The 22140-nt window shown below is 64.6% G+C and overlaps 3 protein-coding genes across 4 annotated transcripts in view; 1 reads left to right on the forward strand and 2 right to left on the reverse strand.

The window, feature by feature from the left end:
• The window catches only part of AEBP1 (AE binding protein 1), a 7312-nt gene extending 4860 nt beyond the window's left edge, over positions 1-2452 (reverse strand). Inside the window, exons 1-5 of the mRNA XM_041478626.1 lie at positions 2167-2452; positions 1651-2058; positions 1352-1423; positions 833-904; positions 658-744 (exon numbers count right to left, since the gene is read on the reverse strand). Of these exons, the coding sequence (XP_041334560.1) occupies positions 658-744; positions 833-904; positions 1352-1423; positions 1651-2058; positions 2167-2404 (877 nt within the window). The 5' untranslated portion in view covers positions 2405-2452. The remainder of the gene's footprint in view (positions 1-657; positions 745-832; positions 905-1351; positions 1424-1650; positions 2059-2166) is intronic.
• A 1396-nt stretch (positions 2453-3848) lies between these two features.
• On the reverse strand, positions 3849-12563 carry DBNL (drebrin like). Its single transcript, XM_041478639.1, has 10 exons — positions 12511-12563; positions 10691-10803; positions 9905-9979; positions 9506-9652; positions 8988-9065; positions 7891-8042; positions 7249-7303; positions 6109-6231; positions 5141-5246; positions 3849-4893 (listed from the first exon to the last, which is right to left on the reverse strand). Exons 2-10 carry the CDS (start codon positions 10784-10786, stop codon positions 4754-4756), a joined length of 972 nt encoding a protein of 323 aa, XP_041334573.1. The 5' UTR covers positions 10787-10803; positions 12511-12563; the 3' UTR covers positions 3849-4753.
• A 3806-nt stretch (positions 12564-16369) lies between these two features.
• TCF7L1 (transcription factor 7 like 1) overlaps positions 16370-22140 on the forward strand; it is a 15989-nt gene continuing 10218 nt past the window's right edge. Inside the window, exons 1-3 of one of the 2 annotated variants that reach the window (XM_041479050.1) lie at positions 16370-16654; positions 16744-16804; positions 17178-17308. In XM_041479050.1, the coding sequence (XP_041334984.1) occupies positions 16454-16654; positions 16744-16804; positions 17178-17308 (393 nt within the window). In that variant the 5' untranslated portion in view covers positions 16370-16453. Of the gene's footprint in view, positions 16655-16688; positions 16805-17177; positions 17309-22140 lie in introns of those variants that run through there. The other variant, XM_041479041.1, reaches the window with a different exon arrangement.

Raw genomic sequence — 22140 nt, forward strand, 5'->3', positions numbered from 1 at the left:
CGGGGGGGGCTCCTCTGGCTCTGCTTGGGGAGGGGAAGGGGCTCAGCTGGAGACGGGGAGGCAGCGGGGGTCCCCATATCCCTGCAGGGTGCCCGCTGTCCCCTATGGGGTCAGCATGCCCCTGGGGCACCCCCATTTCCCTTTTGGTACCGTGAGGTCCCCATGTCCCCAGCGCACCCCTCTGTACCCACTGGGATGCCCATGCCCCCCAGGGACCCCCACAAGTCTCCCCCCAAGAGCTCCCCATGCTCCAATGGGAACTCCATGTCCTTATGGGGCTCTCTGTGTCCCCACAGGGTCCCCATGTCCCTGCAGGGCTCTCTGTGTCCCTACAGTGTCCCCATGTCCCTGCAGGGCTCTCAGTGTCCCTACAGGACCCCTCCATGTCCCCACAGGACCCCCGTGCCACCACGAGATCCCCACACCCCTACAGGGTCCCCACACCTCTTACACTGTCCCCATGTCCACCCCACCCCAGGCTGCCCCAAAATGCTGCTTCCCTGGGTTCCCGAGGCTGGGGACTGTCCCCAGTGTCACCCTGGGTTCCCGAGGCTGGGGACTGTCCCCCAGTGTCACCCTGGGTTCCCGAGGCTGGGGACTGTCCCCCAGTGTCACCCTGGGCGGTGCCAGCCCCCCTGTCCCCGTGCTCCCACATACTGGTCTCCTCGGGCTGGGGCCACACCCGCTCCGGTCTCCTCCTGCCCGGGGGCTTCGGGGGCTTCTGCTGCCGCCGGATGAACTCGACTGGGGACACAGAGGGTGGCACTGGCTGTGTGACACGCCCCAGTGCCCCCCGTGCCCCCCGTGCCCCCAGCACTGCCCAGCTCCGTACAGTCCTCGTAGTCCTCCCGCTCCAGCTGCTCGTTGTAGTCCAGGGTCGGGGGCTCCGGCTCCTCGGGGACCTCTGCGGACAAGGGACACAGGGGTACAGCCAGGGGACAGCGGGGAGGTGGCACTTGAGAACAGGAAGGAGGCCCTGAGGTGAGGGTGGTGGCCCTGGGGCACGCAGGAGGTGACACTCGGGAGCAGGGAGTGACCCCAGTGGCATGCAGGGAAGGGACACCAGGGAGGAGGGAGGTGGCCCTGGCGTGCAAGGATGGCACTGGGATGCAGGGAGATGGTGCTGGGACAAAGGGAGGTGACATTGGGGTGCAGGAAGGTGGCATATGGGGACAAGGAGGTGGCCCATGTTGCAGGAGCATGGCCCTGGGGAGCTGGGACATGACATTGGGGTGCAGGAAGGTGACATCTGGGGACAGGGAGGCAGTCCCAGGACAGTAGGAGATAGCCCCAGGGTGCAGAGGAGTGTCCCCAGGACACAGGGTGGTGGCCCTGGGGACTGGGCACTCACCTGGCTGGGGCTCAGGGCTCCAGTCCTCCCGGCCCAGCCCCCAGCGCTCATTTGGTGGCTCCTCCAGCTCTCCTGGGGACAGAGACAGAGCGAGGGGCTGGCACGGCCCCCCCAGGCCCTGTCCTGACCCCCCCCAGCCCCACAGTGGGGAGGAAAGTGGGGGGACAGAGGGGAAACCCCAGGGGACAAAGCCTGGCCAGCTGCAGGTGCTGCCAGGGCAGCTGGCAGGATTTGGGGTGAAGCTCTGCTGGGCTGGCACCTCCCACCCCAGCCCCAAGGTGGGTGTCCCCAAAACTGACCTCGGACACCTCCATCCTCCTCCTCCTCCTTGTGAGAAGGCTCCAGGAACTCTGGTATCTCTTCATCCTCCTTGCCCTGGGAGGGCTGTTGGATAGTGGGGGGGCTTGGTGGCACTGGTGGCTTCTTGCCAGAGGGTTTGGTGGCCTTGGGGGGCTTCTCCTTGGGCTTTTTGGAGCCTTTGGGTGATTTTTCAGAGCCTTTTGGGGTTTTTTCAGAGCCTTTTGGGGTTTTTTCAGAGCCTTTCGGTGGCTTCTCCTTGGATTTCTTGGGGGGTTTGTTCTTGCCCCGCTCCTTGTCCTTGTCCTTGTCCTTCTTGGGGCCCCGGGGTCTCTCCTTGGGCTTCTTGGGGGGTTTTTCCTTCTTCCCCTTCCTGGGTTTCTCAGGCTCCGGCAGCGGCTCCGGAGCTCCTGCGGGGGCAGGAGGGGGAGCAGCCCCCGGGGCGGGTGAGCGCGGGGCCGGGCTGGGGGAGCCCCGTCCCGCACCCCGTTCCCGGGGACCCTGGGCCGATCGCTCACCGGTGCCGGTGCCGGTGCTGAGGTCGGTGCCGAAGCTCAGCTCCGTCCCGTCCCCGTCCCGGTCCCCGTCCCGGTCGCCGCCGTCCCCGGGTCCGAGGAAGCCGCGCAGAAACTCCTCGATCTCGGCGTCGGTGAGCGCGGGGGGGCCCGGGGCTGCCCCCGGTGCCGGTACCGGCAGCAGCGGCAGCAGCGCGGCCGTCAGCAGGAGGCAGGAGCGGGGCGGCCCCGCCGGGACCATCGCGCTCCGCAGCGGCCCCGCTCCCGAGAGCCCCGGAGCCCCGCACGGGCGGCGGGGGCGGCGCTGCGGCCGGGGGCGGGATCCGCCCGGCACCGAGGCGGCACCACCGCGCAACGGCACCGGGATGGCACCGAACGGGGCGGCCACCGACACTGGCACGGCAGCGGGACTGCCGGGAACCCGCGCTGAACCCGCACCGGCACCGCGCGGCACCGGCGCTGCCTGGCACCGGGACCAGGACCGGGACTGGCACCGAGACGGGCACCGGGACTGCCTGGGGCTGGCGCTGCTTGGCACCGGGTCCCGCACAGGGACTGGCACCGGGACCGGCACCAGGACCGAGACCGGCACGGGGACTGCCTGGTACCCGCACTGGCACCGGGACCGGTACTGGCACCGGGACCGAGACCGGGAGCGGGACTGGCACCGGGACCAGCACAGGGACTGCCTGGGGCTGGTGCTGCCTGGCACCGGCACCGGGACCGGCACCGCCTGGGACTGGCACCGAGCCCAGAGCGGCGCTGTGCGGGGCCCGGCTGGCAGGGGCTGGCGCTGCAGCAGCGCTCGCACGGCCTGGGGACCAGCAGGACACTGGTGCCACCAGCCCTGTGCCACCAGCCCGGCCCCACGTGCCCCACGTGAAAGGGCCTGGCCCCGGGGCTGGCACCAACACCGGCACCGGGCTCCGAGCACGGGCGGGCACACGGCAGCGCCTGTTCGTCTGTGCCCCCAAACCTGGCACCCCCTGTGCCCCTGTACCCCCATATCCCTGTACCCCCATACCCTGCCACCCCCTGTGCCCCTGCACCCCCAAACCCGGCACCCCCTGTACCCCCATACCCTGGCATCCCCGGTGCCTCTGTAGCCCCTGTGCCCCCTGTACACACTCTGCAGGTGAGATCCCACACACAGAACACACACCCTGCACATCGGATCCCACACATGGAACACACAAAGAACATGGGATCCCACACATGGAACACACAAAGAACATGGGATCCGACCCATGGAACACACTTTGCACATGGAATCCCCCCCACCACGGGTCACACAGGCACGGGGACCCTGCCCCGCCTGGCACTGCCCGGGGATGGATCCCACGCGGGGGCTGCACAGCCCCCAGGGCACACACATGCCACACGCGTGACCCCCCCCCCAGCTGGCAGGGCTGGGCTCAGGCTGGGGGCGATGCTGGGGGGCGATGCTGGGGGGGTCCCCACCCCGCCGGCCCCGCAGGCTCCCCGGGCCCCGCCGGTGGCAGGGCCACGTGGCAGCTGCGGCCGCCAGCACCGTCACACGCGTGGCCCCCCCAGCCGTGAGTCACTGCCCAACAATGCCGGGGCCTGCCCGGAGCTGGGGGGGCCCCACCTGCACCGTGTCTGGCACTGCGGACAAACCCCCGGCGCTCCTCCCCAGCTCCCACCAGGATCCTGCTACATCCATCACCAAAGAAAAGCCCTTTTATTGACGCTGGGGAGGGCCCGGGGGGGAGAGGGGAGGAGAAGGAGCTCGGGGGGAGGGACTCAGAGAAGCCACCACGGCCCCCAGCACCTGCAGGAGGGGGGGAGCTGGGACCCCCCAACCTTTCCTTCTATTCCTAAAGTGACAGCAGGGCAGGGAAACGCGAGAGGGAGGGGCTGGGCTGGGCTTTTCCGTGTTCACAGTGAGTTTGGGGCTGGGGAGGGGGTCCCACGCTGGATCTGTGCTGCAGGGGAGGTTTTTCACCCCCAGTTCAAATCCCCGCAGCACGTTTGGGGTGAGGGAAGGGAGCAGTGGGGAGAGCAGGGAGGAGAAGAGAGGATCTCACAGGGGGTGAGCTCAGGGTGCTGGGGACAGGATTCACCTCTCCTGGCCGTGCCAGACCCTGCAGGACCCCAGAACCATCCTGATGAGCTTTTCCAATGAAATCAGCCTGGGAAAGCGGCTTCTCCAGAGTGGCTGCAGCAGGTCCAAGGTCACGGGGAGAGAGGGAGGGAGGGAGCACAGGGGGGAGGTAATTTGTTCCCTGAAAATTCCCGTGAGGGATTTGTCACGCCCTCCTTCCCACTCCAGAGCCGAGGGAGGAGGGGGAGACCAGCACTGCGGGCTCAGGGTGGGATGGGACCCTTCCTTCACCCAAGGGCAGCTTTGGGGGACAGGGGGGCAGCGCTGGGGGGCCCCCACTGCCGAGGGACTGGGGAATGGCACTTCACTGAGAGAGAGAGAGAGAGAGAGAAACAGAGAAGAAAAAGCCACGTGTCGCTGGAAGAGTCGGGCAGGAGCTGGGAGGGCTCGGGGTCTGGAGCAGTCCCAGGGGTCTGGAGCAGTCCCAGGGGTCTGCAGCCCCCCAGCAGCCCCCCGGCAGCCCCCCTACTCGATCAGCTCCACGTAGTTGGCGGGGAACATCCCGAAGTGGCCGTCGGGGCCGTAGCCGCGCCACCAGCCCTCGTCGATCATCTCGATGTGGGTGATGATGTTCTCGGGGTCAAAGGAGATCTCGGTGTCATCAGCTGCGGCAGGACAGAGGGGACAGCGGGCTCAGAGCGCCCCAAGCAGCCCAGCTCTGGGGTTTGCAGGGTCAGAGGGATGTGGAGCTGCTGGAGCGAGCCCAGAGGGGGCACGGAGCTGCTCCAGGGCTCCTCTGCCATGGAGCCAGGCTGGGAGAGCTGGGAATGCTCCCCTGGAGCCCCTTCCAGTGCCTGAGGGGGCTCCAAGAGAGCTGGGAGAAGGGATGGAGGGACAGGACAAGGGTCTCACCAGCCTGGTAGTCATAGAGTGCGCGGGCACAGAGCCCCTTCCCTGCCAGGTCTGGGGGCTCCTGGTACTCCACCCTGTAGTCGTATTTGGCATCGTCAACTTGCTCCTTCAGGAAGGAGAGGAGAGCAGGAATTAGCAGGAGAGCAGTGGGAGGGAAGAGAACAACAGTGTGCAGCGCCCAGGACTGTCCACCAGCCCCCCCAGGCGTGGGGAGCTGTGGCTGGAGGTTCCAGTGCCCTCGGGAATAAAACCTGGGCTCCAGGGAAGCTGTGCCACCTGCCTGCCACAGCAGCAAGCCAGCTGTGAGCCAAGGAGGCTGCGTGGCCCAGCAGCAGTGCCTGTCCCTGGGGATCAGCCCACAGGCAGCCCAGGGACCCCTGCTGCACACAGAGCCTCAGCCCCAACAGCTCCTGAAACATTTCTGCTGGAGCCTGGGCTGGCTGAGGTTTGCTTTCCTCAGGAAAGGCTGAGGGGATCACGAGCCCATCTCCTCTGGGACCCTTTGGAAGCTGCTGGACACCTCCAGACAAGCTCCAGAACGAGAAGATGCTTGGAATGCTGATGGCTTGGTGAGCAGGGAACAAACCAGAGGGGGAGCACAGCACAACCCCAGGAGGAGCCTCTGGAGAGCCCTGGAGGCACCAGGAACAGCTGGGATGGCCAGCTCTCCTGGTCCAGACGGGCAGGGAAGGAGGAGAAGGGGCTTTGGAAGAGGCTGATGGATCCTCTCCCCACACTGGCTCTGGGATGTGGCTCTGACAACAGCTGGAGCAGCCCCGGGGTGCCAGGGACTCAGCACCAGTGTCTCCCACTGGGAAGGGACACAGCAGCCCCTCTCTGCCATCCTGAACCCCCCTGAGCTCCGGGGTTCCACCATTTCCAATCATTTTAGCTCAGATTTTTAGTTCCAGGCTCATCCTAGGGGTGGGACAAGGCAGGCTCTCCCAGTCTGGGGTCCCCACACTCACCTGGGGGGGCTCCTCGTAGATGGCCGAGGGCTCAGGGGGCTCCTCGTACAGGTTCTCCTCCACCTGGGACCCTGGCACACCAGAGTTGTACCCAGAGTCTCGTCCTGGGGAGAAACCAGGGCTCTGTCACCAAAGCCACACCCTGTCCCCTCACCTGGCCAGGCTGGGGTGACAGCAGGGTCCTGCTGGGTGTCCCCAGGTCCCCGAGCAGCCAGGGCAGGGAGTGAGCAGGGCTCTGGGGAGCAGGGGGAAGGACAAAGCAGGGATCTACCCCTGGCAGGGAAGGGATGGACTGGCTCAGGATGGAGGAACTGCCACGGAGGGAAGGGCTGGAGCAGAGTCCTGGCCAAGAGCAGCATCTAGTGGTGACAGTGGCCTGGGGACAGCAGAGCTGGCCCCAGCACGTCCCTGCTCCCTGCCCACGGCAGGGGAGGTGGAACTGGGTGATCCCTGAGATCCCAGCCCAGCCCAACCCATCTGGGACTCCGTGACCTGGGGACAATGCCAGTCCTCAGTGCTACCTGCAGCACAGGGGGAGAGCTCTGGGGACAGCCAGCCCTGCCCTGGGGTCACTGCCTCCCCAGAGCACCGGGAGGGTCCATGGCAGGGACACCTCCCCCTGCCCAGGGGCTCCAAACCCTGCCCAGCCCGGCCTTGGCACTGACAGGGGTGCAGGGGCTCCAAACCCTGTCCAGCCTGCCCTTGGCACTGCCAGGGGTGCAGGGCTCCAAACCCCAACACCCAGCCCGGCCTTGGCACTGCCCCCCAGCCCCCCTGTGCCCCCGCGGGACCCGAGGAGCTGCGATGGAGGAGGATGAGGAGGAAGCCCCGGGCACGGGAGGAAGCTGTGGGAATTCCGGGCTGGGAGCAGGGATTTGGTGCCACGGGGCCAGGGAATGATTTTGGTGGGGAAAAACCCCTGAGAGCAGAGCCCAGCTGCCTCCCAGCACGGCCAGGGCCACCACAGAGCCGTGTCCCCAAGTGCCACATCCCCCCAGGAACGGGGATGCCAGGGCTGGACTGCCCTTTCCATGAAGGAATTCCTCAATATCCAACCTGAACCTCCCCTGTGCAACCTGGGGCCATTTCCACTTGCCCTGTCCCAGGTCTTTCCCACCTAGGGCCAACACCAGAGCTCACCCATTGCTGCTGCTCCCTGTCCCTGTTCTCAGCCTCCTGCTGCTGCTGGAGTCTCCTGTGGGCACAAAAATGGGTTAAACCCGAGCATTTGAGACCTCACCCCACTGCTGCAGGTCCCAGGGAATGGGACATGGAGGCCATCCCTGACTTTGGTAATGCTCCCCCTCACTTCAGGCCAGACAAGGTGACACTTGAGGGGTCACCCCTGAGGAGAGGAGCACAGTGAGAGGGGCAGGAGCTGCTCCAAGAAGTGGGGTCACTCCAGGGAAATCTCTTCCTGGGGGACAGGGACATGAGCATCTCCGTATGGGAGCTGGGCAGGTTTCCCTGGAGTCATCCACGCGGGGCTTGGAGCTCCCCGGACCTCTGACACCCCAAAAAACAGGGGCATGGTGCCAGGCAAGAGTCTGGGGAGCAGAAGGGGGAGGAATCCTGGAATCCTGGAGCAGGATCCACGGGCAGGGAGGCTGAGGGGTGACGCCAGGGAGACGTTCCCTCCTCAGCTGGGTCAGGATTTCCCGGGCGTGCAGGAACCCTCCCTGGGGAACAAACCCCACGGGACTGGGGGCAGCTCAGAGAGACAGGGGGACAGAGAGACACCCCAGGGGACAGGCCAGGCCGTGAGCCCCCAGCCCCACTGACCTGTGGGCCTCGATCTCCCGGGCCCTGGCCTGGCAGCGCTGCTCGCGGCCCGCGGCCTCCTGCAGCTCGCGCTGCCGCCGCTCGCGCTCCAGCCGCTGCCGCTGCTCCTCCGCCCGCCGCCGCTCCTCCGCCCGCCGCTCCTCCTCGTCCCTCTGCCGACACCACGGGGGATGATGGCCTCGAGGGGCGGGGGTCCCCTGCCAGCGCTGCAGCCCCGCTACGGGATCTCGGCAAAGCGGGCAGCGCGGAACGGCCGGGACACGGCACGCTCCGGGGGGACACGGGGCGGACACAGGGACACAGAACATCCCAAGGGACACAGGGAGTCCATGGGAACACGGGGGATCCAGGGGACACAGGGGGCCCAGGGGGACACAGCACATCCCAGGGGACACATGGGGGATCCAGGGGGACATGGGGGGCCCAGGGGACACAGACGGGTGATCCTGGGGACATGGGGGATCCCAGGGGGACACAGGGGATCCTGAGACACATGGCGGATCCAGGGGGACACGGGGGATCCTGGGAACACAGCACATTCCAGGGGACATGGAGGATCCCAGGACACATGGAGGATCCCACGGGGACACGGGGGATCCTGGGGCTCGTGGTGGATCGCAGGGACACACAGGACATCCCAGGGGACACACAGCACATCCCAGGGGACACAGAACATCCCAGGGGACACATGGGGGATCCAGGGGGACACGGGGGGCCCAGGGGGACACACAGCACATCCCAGGGGACACACAGCACGTCCTGGGGCTCCTGGTGGGCCCCAGGGCACTTTTCCAGTTCACAGGCTATTGCCCAAGCCCACCAAACCCAAGGTGCAGGGAAGGAAATGCAGCAGCCCTGCAGAGCCAGAACCCAGCTCCCCCTCCCAGCTGGGGCTGCCTGCGAGCTGGGATGGAGCCCAGCCCTGCCAGGAGAGCCAGGGCCAGACTCAGGGGAGGTAAAGGAGATAAAGCAGCACCTCCAGCCCCTCCAAGGCAGCAGCTCTGCACTCCCCTGACCCCAGGCAAGACTCCCGAGACTGCAGGACAATCTCCAGCTGAACCCCAACACCCTGTGCTCCGAGGCACGCCTTCTCTCACCTCTGCCTTGGCCCAGAAATTGTCCTTATTGACCCTCTTGATCTCAGACATGGCGTTTGTCTTCTGGTACACAGAGCCCTGAGCAGACACAGAAAAGCTCCCTTGCACCTTTTGTCCAAAATCAGCCCAAATCAGCCCAGTCTGGGGCCTCCCTTAGGAGCTCCCATAAGTGATGCTCTGCCCCACAGTTTAAAGAAGGGCTGGCTGAGCAATGTGTGCCAAAAATGGGGAATTGCTGGCCCTGGCACAGGTGCTGCCCCACCCCTGGGGGATCCAAGCCCCATCCAAGCTGGACAGGGCTTGGAGCAGCCTGGGACAGTGGGAGGTGTCCCTGCCATGGCAGGGGTGGCACTGGGTGGGCTGGAACCCCCTGAGGCACTGGAAGGGGCTCCAGGCTCTCCCTGAACACCCCACAGAGGTGCCAACAACCAGGGCGCCCCTTCCACTGCGGCATGAGAGGGGTCCCAGAGCTTCCCCCCACCCAGGGGGGCCCAAAACCCCTGAGAGACTCCACTGACCACGGGAGCCTGGGGCCCTGAGTCCTGGAACTTGCTGCTCTCCTTGTGGAAGCTGTAGTTGGCCCCGGAGGCCTGGGCCACCTTCTGCATGATGAGCTCGGGCTCCACGTCCTCCTCTGCCCGGGCGTTGATGGTGACGTGAGCCCCCTGGGCAGGAGGAAGCAGCACGGGGCTCAGGGGTCGCCCTGGGAGCCCCCAGACCCACAGCAGGAGCCGGGAGCTGCCGGCTGCGCTCCCAGAGCTGCCGAGGGAAGGAAGAGGAGGGAACGCCCAGAGGGGATTTTGGGCGAGCTGCTTTACTGGGAGATGTCCCTGAGGGGTACAGGGGGGGTGGTCGAAGGTCGCCCCCCACCCAAAGCACTCAGGGAGTGGCCAAGGGGGGCACCAGGGGGGTCAGACCTTCAGGAAGTTGGCCACGGTGCTGACGTGGTTGGCGCAGGCTCCTTTCCTCACGTCACTGACGCCTTCACCTGTCTGCAAGAGAGACCCCAGCCCCCCTGAGCCCCCCTGCTCACCTGAGCCCCTGCCCAGCCCCCCCCGAGACCCTCAAGGGGCTCTGAGATGCCCCAGAGCTGTCTCCTCTCCAGGCTGGACATCCCAAGGCTGTCCCCAGCCCCCCCTGAGCCCCCCAAGGCACTGCAAGGGGCTCTGAGATGCCCCAGAGCTGTCTCCTCTCCAGGCTGGACACCCCAAGGCTGTCCCCAAGTGTCCCCTGGGCTGTCCCCTCCCAGCTGCCCCCAGGGCTCCCCCAGGGCTGTTCCCAGTGTCCCCAGGGCTGTCCCTGTTCACAGGTGTCCCCAGGGTTGTCCCAGCTGTCCCCAGGGCTGTCCCCAGTGTCCCCAGTGTCCCCAGGGCTGCTCCCAGTGTCCCCAGCGTTGTCCCCAGTGTCCCCAGGGCTGTCCCTGTCCCCAGCTGTCCCCAGGTCTGTCTCAGCTGTCCCCAGCGCTGTCCCCAGTGTCCCCAGCACTGTCCCCAGTGTCCCCAGCACTGCCCCCAGGGCTGTCCCCAGTGTCCCCAGTGTCCCCAGGGCTGCTCCCAGTGTCCCCAGCGTTGTCCCCAGTGTCCCCAGGGCTGTCCCTGTCCCCAGCTGTCCCCAGGTCTGTCTCAGCTGTCCCCAGCGCTGTCCCCAGTGTCCCCAGCACTGCCCCCAGGGCTGTCCCCAGTGTCCCCAGTGTCCCCACTCACCCAGTTGACCAGGACGTATTTGGGCAGCCCCGAGTTGGGGTCCGTGACGCGGCAGAAGCCGTACATCACCTTCCCGCTGCTCAGCTCCTCCAGCATCTCCTGCAGCCCCCCCTCTGCCGGGGGACAGGGGTGAGCCCAGCCAAACCCCCCAGCCCTGCTCCCTGCAGGCCCCCCAGTTTGCTCTGAGAGCACATTCCCCACCCCCAGCAGCCTTCATCGCCTCCTCCTCCTCCTCAGGCCTCCACCTGGGGAGACCCTGGGCCTCAGGGAGCTCAGAGTCTTTTCACAGAGCTGCTGCAGAGTTCTACCTTGCAAGCTCACTTGCTACTGTAAGGCTCATCAATAAAAGTAAATAAATGGATCATTTCTGTCTCTGTCAAATCTACTCTGGTACAGAAGATCGTGGCAGAGACAGCAAAGTTCTGGCAATTCAACCCTAAAACATAAAAGGGCAGATCAGAGCTAAGCTGTGCTGTGAAATGCAATTTGATTTTGCGTTGGTTTTGCGGGGAGCTGCCAGCCTGGCCCGAGGGTTCCTGCACAAAGCCAGGCTCAGGAACACCTCAGAGAGGGGGAACGGGGCTGAGGGAAGGGCAGGAGCTGGCTGAGCCTTCTTCCTGCTCTGCAGATGGGAAGTGGAGAAGGAACCAAAAGAGCAGCACGGGGCAAGGTCCTGCTGGTGCAGCAAGGGGAAACTCCTGCCTCGAGGCTCCCTCCCTGTCACAGCCACCTGGGGTGGCCTCAGGGCTGCTTTGGGCACCTGGGAGAGAACCCCAGAGGGAAAATCCCACCCAGGGCTCAGGAAAGGGAACAGACTGCTCCCACCAGCCCAATAAACCAGCAGGAAAGGAGGAAAACCACAAAAAATGCACACTCCCATCCCAAAAACGCCACAGCTCCTCCTGTGCTGGGCTGGGTGAGCCCTGAGAGGGGGGAAAAGGTCCTTGTCACCCCTGGCAGGAGCAAAGAGGCCAACACAGCTCACCCTGCTCTGCAGCATCACCCGGATCGTTTCCTCCTCCCTATTAAATATTTATGGTTTGGCTCTAAATTCAGCTCCAAACCCGGCAGGGAAGTTGAAGGTTGGAAGTCTGGAGCTGGTTGGGGAGGGAATGCTGGGGGGAGCTCGGGGCCCACCCTCTGCAGCTCCCCAAAACCCCCCAAAACCCCTCAAAACCCTCATTTGGGACCCAGCAAGAGGCTTCCTCAACAAAACTCTCCAGGACCAGACCCTGTGGAGCATCCCAGAGACTCCCACAGGCTGGGAAAAGCACTTGGAAATTCAGGGAGAGGCTGGGGAGGGAGCAGAGGATGCAATTCCAAGCGTGGGGAAAGCAGCCTGGATGTGCTGCTCCTTCCTGGAGGCTTCAGCTTCCCAGCCAGGGGTGCCCGGGTGGGAATCAGCAGCCAGACAGAAAATAAATCAAAAAAGAATGGCAGGAAGAAGGGAATTGGACGTGAGGGGCTTTCAGAGCACTGAGCAGGGAGCCCTGGCTGAGTGAGTGGCTCTGGAGCAGCACGTGGATTTAAAATCCGGGATTTAAACACCTCAGGGATGCCAGGAGCAGCCAGGAGCCAAACTCTGGATCCTCTGGACAGGGGGGAAAAGGACAGGAAAGGAGAAGCAGAGCTGGCAGAGAGGCTCTGCTGCACATCCCTCACTCCAAAATCCCAGCAGACACCCCAGCACAGCTCCCACCGCCCAGGGCACCCCCAAAACACCCTCGGGGGTTAAAACCCCCCCACATCTCAGGCAGGGACAAGGAGGGGAGCCCTGGGAGCCCCCCTGGAAGCAGGGGGATGGTCCCCAAAATCCTCACCTCCGGAGCCAGCCACTCGCAGGTCATTGCTGTTGCCTTCATAGGTGAACAGAGCCCTGAAATTGGGGCAGAAATGGGATTTTTAGCCAGCACAGCGCTCGTCTGGGGTGCTCACACACCCCGGGCACCTTCTGAGGCACAGAGCCCCACGGGGACCTGCCAGCCCCAGCCCAGGGACCCCTGATCCCCAGGAACCCCTGATCCCCCCTGACACCCCCTGATCTCCCAGGGACCCCCTGATCCCCCAAGGGATGCCCTGATATCCCCCAACACCCCCTGATCCCCCAGGAACCCCCTGATCCCCCCCCACGAAGACACTAGCCACGCCCCCGGCCACGCCCCCTACACTGCACCGCCCCTCCGGTGATACCGGCCCCGCCCCGGAAGCGCTCGACCCCGCCCTGGATAGCCACGCCCCATCAAGCCACGCCCATAGGACGGCACGCCCACGAGTCGCTAGACCACGCCCTTAGATGTATAGACCACTCCCCTGCACGGATAGACCACGCCCCCGATAGAGAGAGCCCCCCCTCAAATACCGGACACCCCCCCGAGTAACAGAGACCGGAAAGGAGACACCCCCAAAATAACAGACCCCGGAAAGGAGACGCCCCCCCCAAATAAGAGACCCCCACCGACAGGGAGACCCTCCCCAAAATAACAGATCCCGGCAGGGAGAGCCCCTCCGTTGTGCCCCGCTCCGGGGTCCCCCCGCACCCCCATCCCCGGTGCTCCCGGGGGTCCCTGTCCCGGAGCGGCTCTCGGGACCCCCCGGGGCGGTTCTGGGGTCCCCCCTCCCGGATGGTTCCCGGGCGGTTCGGGGTCCCCCGGCCCAGGCGGATTTTCGGGGGCTCCCGCCCCGTGGGGGTCCCGCACCCCGGGGCAGGTCCCGGTTCAGTTCCCGGTTCAGTTCCCGGGGCAGATCCCGGGGCAGTTCCCGGGGCAGGTCCCGGGGCAGATCCCGGGGCAGTTCCCGGGGCAGGTCCCGGGGCAGGTCCCGGGGCAGATCCCGGTGCAGATCCCGGGGCAGGTCCCGCGGACCCCCGGCTGCTCCGGGACCCCCGCTCCGCTCCTCGGGGTTCTCCAGGCGAACTGCAGCCCCCGGGGGCAGAAAATCGCCGTTTCCGGGCATTTCCCCCATTTCCCCGCCCGAGGGGGGCACATCGGGGATGTTTGCGGGCACCGCCTGGGGATTTTTGGGGTGTAAATGCGCCTCAATTTTAGCCCAAATCATCAAAATTCTGCCTCTCGCCCCCCCCGCGGCGATGACCCTCCCGAAGGGGTGTTCTGGGGGGGCAGGAGGTGGGCTGGGGGCCACGGGAGGTGACTCCGGGACACGGGAGGTGACCCGAGGCGGAGGGACAGGGCCGGGCGCTGTCCCCGGGACGTGCCAATGCGACATTAGCGCCTCGTTGTCACCCCTGCCGTCCCCCGCTGCCATCGCCCGGCTGGCACCGCCTGGGGAAGGGTCCCTGGGGGGCTTCGGGGTGACCCTCCGTGGGCCCCCTCCGCTCCCCCGAGCCTTCCCCCACTTTCGGGGGTCCCTAAAGTCGGGAGAGCAGCAAGGACGGGAAATGGTGGGGGGGGGGTTACCCCAAAACTCCTGCGGTGTCTCACCCCCCCCCTCCCCCGCGGGGTCCGGGGTCACCCCTGCGCCACGGAACGGGGAAAATAACGGGGACCGGGAGGTGCGGGGGGGGGGGGGTTAACGAGCCCCCCCAGACCCCCCGTCTGTCCCCAGGGGTAGTGACGGTCCCCATGCCCGGGGGAAAAAATGTGTCGGGGGGAGTGGGAGATGGAGAACGGAGTGAGGGAGGGTCCTGGGGGGTCCTGAAAGTCCTGGGCGTAGGTCCTGGGGTACCTGAGGGTCCTGGGGTGTCCCGACTTCCTGGGGTGACCGGAGGGGGGTCCTGGGGTACCTGAGGGTCCTGGGGTGTTCCGACTTCCTGGGGTGACCGGAGGGGGGGGGGGGGGGGGGGTTAACGAGCCCCCCCAGACCCCCCGTCTGTCCCCAGAGGTAGTGACGGTCCCCATGCCCGGGGGAAAAAATGTGTCGGGGGGAGTGGGAGATGGAGAACGGAGTGAGGGAGGGTCCTGGGGGGTCCTGAAAGTCCTGGGCGTAGGTCCTGGGGTACCTGAGGGTCCTGGGGTGTCCCGACTTCCTGGGGTGACCGGAGGGGGGTCCTGGGGTACCTGAGGGTCCTGGGGTGTTCCGACTTCCTGGGGTGACCGGAGGGGGGTCCCGGGATGGCTGAGGGTCCCGGGGTGTCCCGACTTCCTGGGGGGACCGAGGGTGAAGGGACAGGGGGGGTCCCGGGGTGGCTGAGGGTCCCACCTCGCACCCCTCACCCCTCCATCCCCCCCAGAACGCCAGGTGTCACCTCCCGGAGATGGAACCCACTGAGGAGGCTCTCCCGTGTTTGTAGGACCCACGCAAATGCTGGGAAACGCCCCAAAACTGCAGGGCTGCCTTTTTTTTATCATTTAGGAGGTCACGGGAGGGGGAGGTTTTGGGGCACCTGGGGAGCACACGGGACGTTCACCCCCAGTGTCCCCTGCTGGGCACCAGCCACCTCCTCACGCCTCATCCCATGTGATTTACGGGAAATATGGGCGAAAATAACGCATTATTACGATTATTGATATTTTTTAGCACCCTGGGACTCACGCAGACCCCTGGACGCACCCACAGCCCTGCTCCATGTGCCCCTAAACCAAGGAGCAGCCTGGGAAGAAGGGGCAGATGTGAGCTCCCCATTCAGCACGTGGCTGGAAATGTTAATTAAACACAGGGCAATAAAACATCTGGAGGGCTGGGAGCGGGGAAGGGCCAGCCGGCACGACCCCCCGCAGCTGCCTCCTGCTTTTCCTTGGGAATCTTGGGCAGGGGGGACTGGGGTCACCAGCGATTTCGATGGTACAAAAGCCTTTTCATGAAGTATTTCAGGCAAAGCAACTGAAGAACCTTTGTGGCGCGGAGCGAGGGGCGGCCGGGGGGCGGCGGAGCCTGCGGGCCCCGGGGCTTTGGGGGCTGCACATCGGGGTTCACGGTCAGGCTGGGGGTGACGGGACGGGAACAATGCTTTGGGGATGATGGATCGAGCCCCGTTTGGTGACACGCCACCGGAGCCGCAAGCGCCCGCCACCGGGGAACGAGCCCACCCTGTAATAAAAAAAAAATTTAAAAAAAAAATTAAAAATTAAAAAAAAAAAAAGGGAAAAAAGTTTTTTTTTTTGATGAGTCTGTCCTGCGGGCTGGCTGCTCCCATCATGGCAGGACCCTGCTCGCGGTGTGGGGAGGGGTCCGCATCTCCCTCGGGGCAGTCCCCGGGGTGCGGGGACAAGGCGGCTGGGGGCACGGTGGGCTGGGGGCACCCCGGTGGGCTGGGGTCCCCCCGGGAGGTGGACAGGACGGGGGGCACGGATAGGAGCACCCAGAGGGGAGGGGACACCCTGGGACACCCAGGGGACGAGGGGGACAGCAGGGCAGGGTGGCAGGAACACGGGCGGAACGGGGGGCACCGTGAGTGAGCTGAGAGCACTCCGGGGTGTCCCAAGTGTCCCCCCGCATGGGACGGGGGGACCCCGGCCGGGATGGGAGGTGACACCCCGCATGGCAGCGGGCCACCCCAGCTGGGGCACCCTGGACCGGGTGGGGGAGCCCGGACGGGATGGGGGGAGCCCGGACGGGATGGGGGGGCCCCGAACGTGCCGGGAGCCCCGGGCGCGGCGGGAGCGAGCGGCGCCCCGCGGGCGGCGGGGCCGGTGCGGGGCCGGTGCGGGACCCGTGCGGGCCCGGCGGGGCGGGGCGAGCCCCTGCCCGGCCCCCGGTGTCGGTTTGCATCCCGGCTCCTCCCCGCCCCGCCGCCCCGCGCATTCCCGACCCTCCGGGCGGTGGCGGCGGCGGCGGCGGGGCCCGGCGGGGCCGGGGCGGGACCCCACGATGCCGCAGCTGGAACCGACGGGGGGGGACGACCTGGGGGCCCCCGACGAGCTCATCGCCTTCCAGGACGAGGGCGAGGAGCAGGACAAGGGCGCGGGGCGCGGCTCGGCCCACGGGGACCTGGACGAGCTCAAGTCCTCGCTGGTCAGCGAGACCGAGAACCGGGGGGGCCCCGGCGCCGCCGTCGGCCCCGGCCCCGAGGTGAGGCGGGGGGGGGGGGGGGGGGGGGGGGGGGCGGGGGGGAGGCGCCCCCCGCCCGGCCCCGCTCCGCTCACCGCCTCTCCCCGCAGGCGGAGCGGCCCCCGCCGCCCCGGGAAAGTTTCCAGAAGCCGCGGGACTCTCTGGCAGAAGGTACCGGACCCCCCCTCCCGGCGCCCCCCCGCTCCCCGCCGCATCCCCCGGCACCCGCCGACACTTCCCAACTTCTTTGTTTCCGCCCCCGGCCGCGGGCGGGACCCCTTGTGTGCCCCCCCCGCGTCCCGCTCCCCGCGGTGTCCCCCGCGGCCGTGTCCTCCCCCCGTGTGTGTCCCCCACCCCGTGTCCTGCTCCCCTCGTGTCCCCCCCTCCCCTCGTGTCGCCTCTCCCGCCCCCCCCGCCCCGGTAACCGGCCCCGGCCGCTCCCCGGGGATGGATCGGCGCCCTCCGGGGCCGCACGGAGCAGCNTACACCCAGCCTTGCCCCCCACCCCGCCGCCTCCTGACGCCCCCCTTCCTTCTCTCCCCAGTGGTCAGACGGCAGCAAGATGGGGGTTTTTTTAAGGGCCCCCCCTATCCCGGCTACCCCTTCCTGATGCTCCCGGAGCTGGGCAGCCCCTACCTCGCCAATGGAGCCCTCTCCCCCGGCGGAGCCCGCACCGTAAGTGCCCCCCCGGACCCTCCCCAGCCTCTCCTCAGACCCCCCTAAGCCTCACAGCCCGTCCTGCAGGAGAGCGACCACCTGATGCTAAAGAAAAAAAAAACCCGAGAAATTTGGTTTATTTCTTTAATTTTTGGTTCACTTTGCCCCTTTTGTGGGGGGAGATTTGAGGGGGGTGGGGAGTTTGGGGGGCTTCGCTCCGGGGGACCCGCTCCGAAACCTGACCCTGAGCTGCTGCTTTTCTCATTTAAAAGGGTTTTAAAGCCGTTAATGGGCCAACATTGGCCGCGGGGGGAGAAGTGATTAAGCAAATTGAGCGAGAACTGGGGGGGAGTGGGAGAGGGCGAGCGACCCCCTCCCCTCAGCAGAGCCCCTCGACCCCCAAACCATCGCCCTCAACCTCTTGGCCAGCACCCTAAATTAATTTGAGGGCTATAAAGGTGTTTTAGGAACACAAGGTGTTCCCTGCGCTGCCCCACGGGGCCATCCTGGGAGGAATTCTGAGCCCCCCCGGGGGAGGAGGGAATTCTGAGCCCTCCGGGGGTCCCGAGGGATGCTGACAGTGGTACCCACCGAGCCCCCCTCGCTGCTGGTTGTATTTCTCGCTCCGGTGATGCTTTTCCACACGTGATTTCTCCGGATCCGTAGGGAACCCCGTTCCCGCGTGGAACCCGTGTGGGATAACAGAGTTTGTGATGGTTGGAAATCCCGGAACCCGGCTGGTTCCCGTGGAGAGTTTTCCGTATTTTCAGGGTTTTCCTACTTTTGCTTTCCTGGGAGCAACTGGTTGGAGTGGCCGTGAAGTGCAAATGCCGGGATGGGGAGGGCAGATAAGCTAATTATCCCGGTGTTTTGCCGGCGGCTGGATAAAGGTTGTATTCCCAATTTGTCACTCTTGGGATTATGAGGTTTTGGGGATGAAGCAGGACTGACCGCGGTGCCAAACACTGGCAAGGAATCCGGGATAATGAGAAGGGATTGGGGTTGGGATCCGTCACCAGCGGCCACTAACGATGATTTAATGAATCCCAGAAAAGGGATTAATTAACGGGGGCTGGAGGGGTGTCGCCTCCCGGATGTTTTAGAGGGATGGCTGGGGCTGGGAAAGCACGGATTGGGGCTGGATTCCGATGGAATGGGGCCTCCAGGCAGTGAGGGCTGCGTGGGGGGGACCTGGGGATGCTGGGGGGGTCGGGTGAGTTTTGTGCTGCTGCTGGATCCCACTCCAGCACAGAGAGCAGCCGAGCTCTGTGCCCAGCACCAAGCCCCCTCCCGTGAGCTCCCACGGCGTGGGAGCCCCCAGATCCCAGGCTGGCATCGTGCCCATGGGTGGGCACAGTCCCATATCAGATCCGTCTGGGCACAGCATCCCTGATCCTGCAGCAGACCCAGCAAGGCTCAGCATCCTCAATCAAACAGAAGAATGGAGGACAGAGCATCCTTGGTCCTGCTCTGGATCCAGCTGGGCACAGCACCTTTGGTCCTGTGCAGCATCCTCAATCCACACCAGACCCTGCTGGCACAACATGCCCTGATCTCCTGTTGGATCCAGCTGGGCTCCACATCACTGGTCCTGTTCCTGATCCATCCAGGCACCTCTGATCCCATGGATCCATCTGGGCACAGCATCCTGGGTCTGACCTGGATCCATGCAGGCTCAGCCTCCTCGATCCACACCGCAGCCCTCTGGAACAGAATCCTCGATCCAGCTGGACGCAGCACCCCGATCCCCTCCCGGTACATCCAGGCTCAGCCTTCCCAGCCCTCTGCTGGAAGCAGCTCCCAATCCCTCTGGATCCAGCGCTGCAGGATCCCCACACCCCGCATGGCCCGAGGGCACCGAGCTCCAAACCCGCCTCCCACCCTCATCCCATCCCGAGGGAGGCCCTGGATGAGCCTGGACACGCGGAACTCCGGGGTGGCAGGAGGCACAGGCTGCCTTGGGAACCATCTTTTCCTTGTTTCCTTCTTTTTTTGCCCCAGCATTGGAGGGGACAAGCTGATCTGCAGGATCCAGCCGTCCTGGTGGCCGTGGCATCCAGCCTGTGCTTCACAGCCAGGTGCTGTGGATTGAACCGCAGGGAGAAGAAAGGTTTTGGGAGAAGAAACCCAAACTCCAAATAATCTCCAGGGCCAGGAGGTGGCCAGGAAGGTGGTGGATCCTGGGCATGGATGAGTCTGCAGGTGCTAGGACTGATCTGACAGCCAGAGCTGGAGGACTTGTTTGGAATACTGGGCATTCTGCATTTCTCCACTCCAAAATCTTCAGAGATCTGGGATATCTATGGAAATCTGGGAAATATTTGGGAATCTGGTTGCACAGTGCCTTCCCACACTCCAAACCAGGAGAAGCCCCATCCCTGTGCCAGCCCACCAAGCACCAATGGAGGGATGCTCCTGCTCTTCAATCTGTGTGAATTCACTTGGCTCCTGGCTTACTTCCAAATGGGATCCTGGAATCTGGGAAGCCTCCGTGGTCCCCAGTATCACTTTCCTGGCAGTTTCTGTCCAGGGAGAATTTTTGGGGCTCTGCTCTGATGGTGAGGGAATTTGTTGGAATCCAACTATGGCACAGCGTTTCTGCCTGGTTTTCCTCGTGGGGAATGATGAATTGGGGACCTGTGAGGCTGTGTTTGGCTCCTTGGGATCGTTCCCAACAACACAAAGGTTGGATGGAGAGGAAATTCTCTGGATGTGCACAAGATGGATGGGTGCAAATCCCTGTTGCTGTGATGCCGGATCCATTCCATCAGGATGGTGTGGAGTTGACGGGTTTTACCCCAAACCCAGGATGAGAGGGATCCATACAGGGGTAAAACCTCATCCCAGCATCTTCCTCCTGCTTGGGAAGTGGATGGGAACCAGGCACGGCGCTGCCGGAGCAGCGAAGCCGGGACCACGCACAGGATTGGCATTATTCCCAAAAAAAACCAGTTTAACCCCAGGAATTCGAGTCTGGAGGCGAGGATTTAAATAAATCCAAACCTTCCTCAGGCGTGGAATTCCATCCAAACAGCTCTCCCGACGCCATGCCCGGTGTAATTAATGCACCTCGGTGTAATTAATGCGCCTCGGCAGGCTGAGATCCCAAAATAAATGAGGGAAAAATCCATAACCTGGGCTTATTCCGGCTTTTTTTGCGCCACTCCTGCGATGAATTCCCGAGGATACAGAGCCGTATCTGTCTCCTAAAGAAAATAGATCCTTAACTGCGCCGCTGCCAAGGAAAATGATTAAAATACGGATTTTTGGCAGGAAAAGGCTGCTCCAAAAACCGGGCGGGTCTTGCTGGCGGTTCTGGCAGAGCCTGGAGGGTTTTTGGCACTGGGATGCGGATGGAGGTGTTGGAATGGGGGGATTTTTCTGGCGTGGGGGCTCGCTGGATGCTCAGCATCCTCGGATCACGGCAGTTCCTCTTTCCTGCTGCACTAATTTGGGATTTTCTGGTTTATTTGGGATTTGCCCCCTGTCAGCGCCGCCTTCCTTCCCCACCTGGTAAATATTAAGGAAAAGCCGTTTTTTCACACTTTTTGGCTTGTCCGTGTTGCTCTGTGCAGCTGCTGGGCTGATCCAGTCCTTCCCGGCCCTGAGCCCTCCCCGTGCCTCAGTTTCCCTACTCCCAGACTCTCCCGCCCGCTCTGCAGAGCTGCCGCACACAATGGCCCCTTTATCCCGCTCCTTAATTATGCTCTTCGGCTAATTACCCTGCGGGCGGAGTTTGCAGACCTACAGGAGGTTTCCACTCCCCCCCACCCCCCAAACCTCCCTCCTCCCTCCTTTTCTAACACGATTCCCAAATTAAAGCGATGAAGTAAGTGCTCGGGGCGCCTCTGCTCAGCCCTGGGATTGTTCCGGGACTGAGGCGCATTCATCATCCTTCTGGAATTCCCAGCAGCTGCTTTTCATTAGTTTTCCTTCCTTGAAGTCGCTGGCGGGAGCTTGGGAGGGAAGAGGAACCCGGGGGGAAGTGCCCGGTGCATCCTGGATGGAGGAAGAGGAGGGATAAGGGAAGAAGGGTCGGGAGCGGGAGCGGCTGTGTTGTGTTCCGTCTCTGGGAGCCTGGGGAAAGGGATGGACTGGGGGAAGGCTGGAGGAAGAGGAGGAGGAGGGGGAGGGCTGATGTGCCCCTTCCCGGTTTGCCTTTTTCTGGTGGTTTTTTGGCAAGGATTTCACCCTGTGTGTTCAGCCCGGGGATCCCTGGGGACGCTGGGGACCCTGGGGACGCTGCTCAGGGCTTGGCAGAGGGCAGGGGAGGGGCAGGACGGGGAGCTGGCTGTGCTGGTGTCACCCCTGGATGCTCTGGGACAGGACGTGGCTGTGCTGGTGTCACCCCCAGGAGGCTCTGGGACAGGAGGGGGCTGTGCTGTGTCACCCCCAGGAGCTCTGGGACAGGAGGAGGCTGTGCTGTGTCACCCCTGGATGCTCTGGGACAGGAGCTGGCTGTGCTGTGTCACCCCCAGGAGGCTCTGGAGGCTCTGGCTGTGCTGTGTCACCCCTGGATGCTCCGGGACAGGAGGTGGCTGTGCTGTGTCACCCCTGGATGCTCTGGGACAGGAGGTGGCTGTGCTGTGTCACCCCCAGGAGCTCTGGGACAGGAGGTGGCTGTGCTGTGTCACCCCCAGGAGCTCTGGGACAGGAGCTGGCTGTGCTGTGTCACCCCTGGATGCTCTGGGACAGGAGCTGGCTGTGCTGTGTCACCCCTGGATGCTCTGGGACAGGAGGTGGCTGTGCTGTGTCACCCCCAGGAGGCTCTGGAGGCTCTGGCTGTGCTGTGTCACCCCTGGATGGTCCGGGGCAAGAGGTGGTGGTGCTGTGTCACCCCTGGATGCTCT

Source organism: Pyrgilauda ruficollis, unplaced genomic scaffold (genome assembly GCF_017590135.1).
Source record: "Pyrgilauda ruficollis isolate IOZ18807 unplaced genomic scaffold, ASM1759013v1 scaffold113, whole genome shotgun sequence".
Taxonomy (NCBI): domain Eukaryota; kingdom Metazoa; phylum Chordata; class Aves; order Passeriformes; family Passeridae; genus Pyrgilauda; species Pyrgilauda ruficollis.

Bases quoted from the DNA above. Each gene is read 5' to 3' on its own strand.
- DBNL (XM_041478639.1), bottom strand. From the start codon at position 10,786: ATGCTGGAGGAGCTGAGCAGCGGGAAGGTGATGTACGGCTTCTGCCGC. The intron at 9,980-10,690 runs GTGAGTGGGGAC...TCTCTCTTGCAG, and splicing joins AATACGTCCTGGTCAACTGG to ACAGGTGAAGGCGTCAGTGA. The intron at 8,043-8,987 runs GTGAGAGAAGGC...TGGTGTCGGCAG, and splicing joins ATTTCTGGGCCAAGGCAGAG to AGGGACGAGGAGGAGCGGCG.